This window comes from Cyprinodon variegatus, unplaced genomic scaffold, assembly GCF_000732505.1.
Source record: "Cyprinodon variegatus isolate N-32 unplaced genomic scaffold, C_variegatus-1.0 Scaffold407, whole genome shotgun sequence".
Classification (NCBI taxonomy): Eukaryota; Metazoa; Chordata; class Actinopteri; order Cyprinodontiformes; family Cyprinodontidae; genus Cyprinodon; species Cyprinodon variegatus.
The window spans coordinates 422,318-431,829 of NW_015150860.1; the positions used below are offsets into that span (position 1 = coordinate 422,318).

At 36.1% G+C, this 9,512-nt stretch overlaps 1 protein-coding gene across 1 annotated transcript in view; it reads right to left on the minus strand.

The window, feature by feature from the left end:
* The window catches only part of gucy2c (guanylate cyclase 2C), a 27,592-nt gene extending 25,788 nt beyond the window's left edge, over positions 1–1,804 (minus strand). The window contains exon 1 of the mRNA XM_015387924.1: positions 1,594–1,804. Coding sequence (XP_015243410.1) covers positions 1,594–1,804 — 211 coding nt within the window. The remainder of the gene's footprint in view (positions 1–1,593) is intronic.
* Between the last annotated feature and the right edge of the window lie 7,708 nt (positions 1,805–9,512).

The following is a 9,512-nucleotide window of genomic DNA, read 5'->3' on the forward strand; positions in this document are numbered from 1 at the left end:
ATAAAAGGGTGATAAAGACTTTGCACCAGTAGTAAGGACAGTTACCAATTTTGGTCATTCCACCACCCCTGATAAATTAACCCCAAGCCTTACACAGTAGAATATATTCAAATGAAATATATTCTGTACATTATACAACTTTTTTTCCTTATTAGACTTCCATAACAAATGTTGCATTCTGTAGATTAGAAAAATAACAAAACACAAACACCTTTGATCTATAAGCCAGGTGCTGCTATAATGAGTATTATTTAATCTGAAAATAAATCAGCTATGATAGCAGGAGTTCTGTATTTTATAGTTGCTAGGATAACACCAAAGATACTGATGTCTGCAATAAATAATAGTTATTGATTCAGTGTACATGAAGCAGTCATGGGTTGATGTGTTTCTCTAGTGGATGCTGGGAAACGCTTCAGGCCCCTGACCAAAATTAATCTGTGAACAAACACATAAATAAAGTAACTACAGTCCCCTGTTTGTGATGACGTGTTTTCTTCCCTACAACGCTTCCTCTTTTGGTCGTAGTGTTCGAACTTGTTATAAATCTGATGATTAGATTCGAACAGGGGGCACTCAAATACATTTTTCAAGTTTAATTTATGAAATCTATGTTGTTGGGGTTTTTTTTATATCAAAACAAAAAAAGAATAGTGTAGATTTACATGTGGGATAAAAAATAAAACAAAAAATCCAAAAATAGGGTTCCAATCTTGACAAACCAGAGTAATTACAACAAAAAAAACAGATTAAAATCTACTCTTAGACGACTAAATATTCATATCAGTAATACGTTGTTCCCCGCAGTCTTTTTCAGGTTTCTATACTGAGTTCCAAGTGAGTTATGGCGACATAAAACATAGAGCATTTAATTTGAAAACAACATCAGAAGATATGACAAATCATTTCTAGTTTACAAGAAACAAACATACTAAAAGGTGCAGGTTTATTTTGCCACTTAAACTTTAAATTCTTAAATTTTCCTGATTCCTTCATCTTGCATGTAGCAAACACAGTCCTGTTGCAATAGATCTAAATATAATTCTGTTAATTATTTCTGTATTCGCTGAAAAAGACCTGAATGAATTGTTAAATAACTTTTAAAAAAACATGTACTGAAACTATATGAAATGTCCTTCCATGCATATTTTTAAAGGATTTTGCCATTATTTTATTGAGATTGTGTGTTTTTAATCTGCTAATCAAGATCTATATGTTCTTTATCAACATAACCTAATTTAATAATTAATTTCTGCTTAACCAATTTTATTTAGGAAAATTAAAAAAAGGAAATAGCTTTTCGACTGGGCGCAAATCCTGTGGAAATCTGAAAAGCTGAAGGAGGATGAATTTAAGTTGAATGCAAATACATTCACCACCAAACTGATTACCATCCATCTTGATTTTTACAGTATTGTGATTTACAGATTGCAATCAAGCAGTTTGTGTATTAATTTTACTTCATCTCACAGGACTATGCTGTGCTTACGGCATAAATAATGAATATTATTTAGAATTTGGTGGATTCTTTCTTGCATGCCCATCTTAGAAGTTACTGATAACCAGGATATTATGAGAGACGTCAGTCCATACCATTGTTGATGTTCTCCTGCCTGTCCTTCTCTATAGCTTGCTCCACGGCTCTCTGCACAAACGGCCGACTCCACTCGTAGGTGTTGTCCTCCAGCAGCACTACGTTCATTTTGTATTTATGATTTGAGTACAAACAGTCGTCTAGTATTTTGTTGCCAGACACCACCAGTACCAGCACTCCCAGGTAGAGTAAACAGTCCAAGCAGTACATTATTGATCTTGGAAAATGTTCCTTTCTTCCAGCTTCTACATGTCAAACAGATACAAGTTGGTTGAGAGAAATCAAAGGAAAGAAGCAGGCCTTTTTTCACGTGTTGTGTCTGATCCTCTCCACCGGCTGCATATATCCAAAGACAGAAGTGAGAAACTTTCTGTGTAACTAGGCAGAAGTTACAGCGCTTCTTCTTTTACTATCCAACATCAAAATGAAAGGACAAAGCAAGCTTTTCTCTAAGGTACGCACTGCTAACACTAAAGAACAAAATAATATCAGTACTGCAGAGATTAAATGTTTACTCCTGTATGCCTTTTACTTCTTTAGCTGCAGTCTAAGATCAGTCCTCCACCGCCTTGATACGGACTGGTTGGTCTGTCTTATATTGGTTAATGAACAACTGCAAGGTGACAGTCAGTGCATGGCAGAGAGGGAGGTGCAGAAAAAAACTCCCACACTCAATCTGGACAAACACCTCCCCTAAAAAAAGAACTAAAAGCCTAAAAGAATAACAGGCTTAGATTTGAACCCAATTTATTCATGTGGTAGTAATTGAACCGGAGAGATGGAGCGTCAAGGTGCATGCACAGAGCCTCTTTAACATAATAAATACGATATTGTGCTCCTGTGTTTAACAATTCATAACTCTACAGCAAGATATATATTTATTAAAAACAGCACTTTAAGAAGCATATCAGAATACAGTACATAATACATCAGCTTTGTGTCTGTTTTCTAAGACAATGCTCCTTTTTTCCTACAGGTTATTACTAAGAAGAAGCCGAGGAAACCTTTTACGGTGAAAGGGGCAAAGGTCACCAGAGGCCCATAAAAGCCAAGCAGATAAATATTGTCGGCTATAAAAGCAAGGGGGATTTAGATGATAAAAGTCTGCTGGTAAACCATTGTCCCACATGTTGAAAAAAATCGTCCTTACCCAATCAGATACTCAAATCAAATTGCTTCTTGATGTTATAGCGGGCTACTGACATTACACAAAGGTGCTTCAGAATATGAAGTCTTACAAAAGTCGCATATGTTTTGAAACAGGGCAAGGTGCTAAAAAAATCTAATTAAAAACACAATTTGCATGTTTATTTCCACTCTAATCTAGTTACAGCCCTATAAGGCTTAGCATAAAATTTTTAGATCTGTCAGATTTATGTTTATGGATCACAGCCGTGAACAAGTAAACAAGTGAACAAGAGGGATCTAACCTTTTTAATGATGTTGCTTTAGAGAAATATCAGCTGTGCTGCTGCCATCAACACCTTTGTTTATAAATGTTGGAGCTGATTGACAGTTGCCTTTTGTATCTCTGCTGCTGTTTCCTTGAACCCTAGTTAGCTTCACTAGTCAGCACACTGTGTCTGCTTCTGCAGGAGGTTTCGTCCTGTTAAAAGGGAGTTTTTCCTCTCCACTGTCGCTACAAGCATGCTTCATGTGAGGGATTTCCCTTGAGTCAATGAGTTGATGCAATCAACTGGTTTTCTTTAGATAGAAAACTTTGAATCAATTTGACTGTATGATCTGGTTGAACTGTCTCTGTAAAATGCCTTGAGATGGCATGTGTTGTTAATTGCCATTATATATAAACTGAATTGAAAACTGAATTTAATTAACATTAACAAATACTTGTGTAGGGTTGCTTCATGTTAGTGTTAACTAATCAGAGATGTTATTTAGAAAGCCTAGTTTGTCCATAACATCAGGTCCACTTGACCGGATGACTCCAACTTAAAGGTTATTGCAGCAACATCATCATCAAGACTATGATAAAAAAAAAAAAAATGCATCCACAGAATATCCAGAGCAGGGCAAAATAACAGTATTCACTTTGAGAGAAAAAAAAAAGTATAAAAATTTATAGAAATAATTTTTTTTTTTATTTTGAAAGGTGATAAACGTATATATACATATACATATTTTGATGACCACACAGAACAAACAAAGCTCTACCTACTAAAACCTAATAAATCAATTTATGTAGAGAAAAAAATAGAAGGTTCTAAGGAAGAAACCAAGTGAACATTTAACAGCTAAGATATGGAGAGAGGCTTTCTGGGGGTGAAGCTCAGCTCAGGATTTTGGTTTAGAGACGACATTTATGCATTTGGCCAACAGACACTAATGGCAATGTAATCTTATCATGAAGTCTTTACCTGTTGAAGATCATCACCTTTTTGAAAAATAAAACTGAGTATTCAGGCATTTTCATTTGTAAAAAAAATATCATGATTGGTTTGTGGATTGAGGACCCAAAAGCAGAGGCAGGCAAGCAGAGGTGAATTTATAGTTGATTTAATGAAGAGTTACTGAAGAAACAAAGTCCAAACAAACAGGCAACCAAGAATCCAAAAATGAAAACAAAGCCCCCCCCCCAAAAAAAAAAAATCAGAAACCAAGAGTCCAAAATTCAAAGCATGAAAAATAAGTAAAAACGAACCAGAGACCATAGAGTCATCAGGGGAATTAAAGTATCCAGGAGAAAGGCTCAGAGAGACGTGTTGGAGGAAGATTGACGAAGTAAGACGAGAACCCAGCAAAGAGGATCTGAAGAGAGAGGGCTTTTAAAGGAGACAAAGAGAGGGCTAATGAGCAGATTGGGAACAGGTGAGCACAGAGCAGAAACAAAACAGGAGCTAGGGAGAAGGGAGAACACAAGATGGCAGCAGAGGGCAACAAATGAAAAACCTGGAAGACTGGAAATAACTAGAAAACACAACAAAATAATAATTAAACCACTAAGACTATAAAACATGGAGCAAAGTAAAACACTCAAAGAAAACATAACAGAACCAAGATTGAGACAGTAACTAAGAATTAACCAGAGAACACAGCAAAAATAAAAAATAAAACCACTAACACTACAAACAAGAAGTAAAGCAAAACTGAACACTAAAGGAAAAACATCACAGAAATCTAACAAAAAATATATATACATATCAAAAAAATCAGTTTATAAAAGTTTAACAGAAAAGCTTTTCTGTTAAATATTAAGGAACTGAAACCAAATATAAACCCTTCAATTCAAACTACAGGTCCTTCTCAAAATATTAGTATATTGTGATAAAATATAAAACTTACCCATGATTGGTGTTTTGAGTGATGAACCAGGCTGGGAGTTTTAAAAGCCTCAGGAATCTTTTGCAGGCGTTTAGAGTAAATTTCTTGATTCAGATAATGTGGTGCATAGCTCCTTTAGAGACCTCTTTAATGATTTGCTAATTTTCTGGGATTGGAATTTTGGTTTTTCATGAGCTGTATGCCAAAATCAACCTTATTAAGACTATAAAAGACCTGAAATATTTCAATCAGTGAGCAATGAATCCAAATTATATGAATGTTCAAGTTTTATCATTACATTATGGAAAATTACAGCACAACCCTACTGATATAGAACGACAGATAGAATACAGCAGCACCTTGATATTATCACTGAAGTATATACAGTATTAATCAATACGAAATGTATAAAGTGGTAGCTGACAACTCTCTGAAAGACTTATCTGATACGAAAAATAAATAGCAAGAACATATAAAATATTTCTGTCATTCACTCAGGTACTTGCAGTGCATGTTTAACATACTGCATATCATATAAGACCAACATGATTTACTCTTGAAATTGGCCAGTTTTGCATGTTACAGTATATTGTGGATTATACAAGAGTCAGCTATATAAGCGGTATATGTGTAGATAATATATCACCATGTTTTCCATTTATTTTTTTTACTATGTCTACAAATAATAATAATAATAATAGTATGTCTCGTCGTATAAGTGTGATATTACATTTTTCTAAATGTGAAAGTTCCAGAATCATATAAGTTTCATTTATTTATTTGTTTACTTATTTATTTGTTCCTTTCATGAAAGTGGACAGCAACATTTGTAAATAATTGCACTCTACATTTTAAAATCCAAACCTCCACGATTGGAAAGGATTATCAAGAAGGAAACAATTTTTGTATTTGCCCCAATTTGAATAACATCTCTTAGCACTGATTTGTGATGATTAATTAATCTTTTCCATATGGGAGATATTCCCTATAGTCAGCATCCATCACAATGAGTTGGAGAGTTTCCTAAGCTAACTCTATCTCTGATCACTGATCTTTTTAGCTAGAAAATTAAAAAAAATTGCAATCGATATTACATTTAGAAAATTTTTTGACATTATATAAAACATCCTTAAGATCTAATACCTTGTATGACTTATTGAATGTGTAACAGGTTGAATAAATGTTTTGTTTCCACCCCTATTTTTTAGCTAATCTGCTACAATCCACATTATCCAGGCTGGGTAACCTTGTCACGAAGTCCATAAAATGAGCAAACACATTTAGGCTCCTGTCCAACATTTCCTGCACATCACACATTATCTTGTCCAGTTGCCACCTTGCAGAGTCGTAAACATCTTTATCAAACACACAGATGATGTTGTCATAACACTTTTGGATCAGGGTGCACCGCCATTTAGGACCATTACATTTCCACATGAAGAGGCTTTTCCTCTGTTTCAACATTGCAAAGGAAATAACAAAGTATTACTTTGTCACCTGGGTTGTTAAACAGCAGCTGGGTGGTGGTAATTGATGGCGTTCCCATCAGTACCAAAAATGACTCAGGAGTACTTTCCATTATGCATGTAGAGTTACAGTGTATTTATTGAGAACCATGTGTTGGAACATTCGTCTGACATGAAAAGAATGTTGTAACAGTTCTAGTCACTTGTTTATTTCCATTTGTATTACCGTACTTTAAAATGCAAAAAAAATGTGTGGGGGGGGGAATTATATATATATATATATATATATATATATATATATATATATATATATATATATATATATATATATATATATATATATACATATATAAACGTGTTTAAAATTAGTTGATCAATATTTACAGCACGTTTTGCTAAAAAGAAAAGTTAGAAAAATAACCCAAAAATTCTTCTCAATTAAGAGGAGCGCTTCTTTAACCTATTTTTACTTAGGTTAAGGAAAAAAAAAGATCAGTCCAAAAAATATTCAATTAAAAAAGTAATGGGTAAAAAAGACTACTTAATTACTGAGTAACTGAACATCGTATATGGTATACTAAGTAATATGACAACTGATATAATATGATAACTCAAATACAGCAATGTTCAATTTGTTGTATATAAAAGGCTAAAAATAAATAATGAAAATCCATCCAAATCTGCAACAACTGAAGTACAGGAACACCCTTAAACCTTTGTTTTTTTGTGAATAACTCTGTTTTGACTGCTGTCACACCTGCTCCTCTGCTGTGACCCACACACCTGGGATTCATCATCCTAATCAGCAGTTGCAGCGCTTTAAGGACGGACACATTCAGGCCATTTTCTTATTCAGACCAAGTCTGGCAAAATCTAGCCTGCTTGTCCTTCTTTTTTTTGTCCACTTATTCTGCCTGCCTGAACTTTTTCCGCAACCTTGGATTTCTGGCTTTGACCTTCTGCTTATCTGACCCCTAGATTACCTGCCAATTTGCCAACTGCTCAGTACTGGTGTCAATCTGTGCCTGAGGCGCAACATTTGACTTGACATTCAACTTAAGTCCTTCCCCAGACCAGAAACATGGCAAATAACGTCGACGAATTTTCTTTCTTAAATTGAAGTAAAACCATAGTTTGGGCAACGAGAAAACACTATATGTTACAGATATCAAAAATGCACCTTCCCCATTGTTAAACAGTGCGGTAGCAGGATGATAATGTAATAATGTTCTTTTATCAGCCAGCAAAGAAAAGCAGGTTGTAGTGTGAGTCGGATGGATCAAATTGTTGATCATGGCAGATTTCTTCTCATCCTGAGCCAGGTCTGAATTTTCCTCCTGCTGGCACTACAGTCATGGCTAAATGTATTGAGAATGACACAAATATATTTTCTCATGATCTGCTGCCCTCTGGTTTTCATGTGTGTATGTCAGATGTTTTCATCACATACAGAAATACAATTGCAATCATATTAGAAATAACAAAAGCTTTTAATGACAGTTAGAATGAGTTAATACAGTAAGTCAATATTTGCAGTGTTGACCCCTCTTCTTCAGGACCTCTGCAATTCTCCCTGGCATGCTCTCAATCAACTTCTGGACCAAATCCTGACTGATAGCAGTACATTCTTGCACAATCAATGCTTGCATTTTGTCAGAATTCCTAGGTTTTCGTTTGTCCACCCGTCTCCTTATGATTGACCACAAGTTTTCAATGGGATTAAGATCAGGGGAGTTTCCAGGCCATGGACCCAAAATTTCTAGGTTTTGTTCCCTGAGCCAGTTAGATATCACCTTTGCTTTATGGCAAGATGCTCCATCATCCTGAAAAAAGGCATTGATCATCACCAAACTGCTCTTGGACGGTTGGTCTCGGAGGACACTCTGGTACCATTCTTTATTCATGGCTGTGTTTTTAGGTAAGACTGTGAGAGAGCAGACTCCCTTGGATGTCTTGAATGGTTTCAGGATGCTTTACAGTTGGCCGAACAGTGTGTGCAGATGCACTCACACCTGCCTGCTGCCATTCCTGAGCAAGCTCTGCACTGCTGGTAGCCCGATCCTGCAGCTGAAACACTTTTAAGAGACGGTCCTGGCGCTTGCTGGTCTTTCTTGGGCGTCCTGGAGCCTTTTTGGCAACAATGAAACCTCTCTCCTTGAAGTTCTTGATGATGCGATAGATTGTTGACTGAGGTGCAATCTTTCTAGCTGCGATTCTCTTTCCTGTTAGGCCATGTTTGTGCAGTGCAATGATGACTGCACGTGTTTCTTTAGAGAAATCCATGGTTCACAGAAGAGAAACGATGATGCCAAGCACCAGCCTCCTTTTAAAGTGTCCAGTGATCTCCAGCCCTGTCCTCATCACCACTCACACCTGTGTTAATGGAGCAATCACTGAAACGATGTTAGCTGGTCATTTTAAGGCAGGGTTGCAATGACGTTGAAATGTGTTTTGGGGGATAAAGTTCATTTTCTAGGCAATTATTGACTTTGCAATTAATTGCTGTTACGCTGATCACTCTTTATAACATTCTGGAGTAGGCTATATGCAAAAACTGAAAGCAGTAGACTTTGTAAATATTAACATTTGAATGTCATGAAACGAGGACAGATGGACCCAGTGTTCAAGGAGAAACAGTCAGTAGGTAAGTTCAAAATGTTTAATAAATAACAAAACATTTTAAAGTGGAGCTGTGGCTTGCGGATACTGCAGGAGGGGGGCAGGGCACCGCCCAATCTCTGACACTCTGGCTTAGCAGAAGGAACAGTGGCCGATCAGGAGACGAGACAGACACAAAAACCTCTTTCCACTGGCCTCCAGGATCCAAAACATGAACCAAGGAATCAAAATAACAGACAGGCTAACAGAAAGACAAATAATGATCTGGCACTGAATGCTCAGGCTGAGCAAAGTTTGTAAACTAGGATCAAAATGGAATGTATATGGCTTCCAATGTGTCTGTATGATAGGATTGAATTGACCTTTTGTTATAAATTTCACTGGGATAACATTTGTCATGAATTGGTGCTGTATAAGCAAGCTTAACTGAACTGGAATCTTGGTCTGTTATATCAGATAATTTAGATGTAAGTTGTTTCACAATGCTCCTATGTGTGTATCTGACTGTCATCTGCATACATTACACATTTAACACCATCCGCCCTAGTTTTACC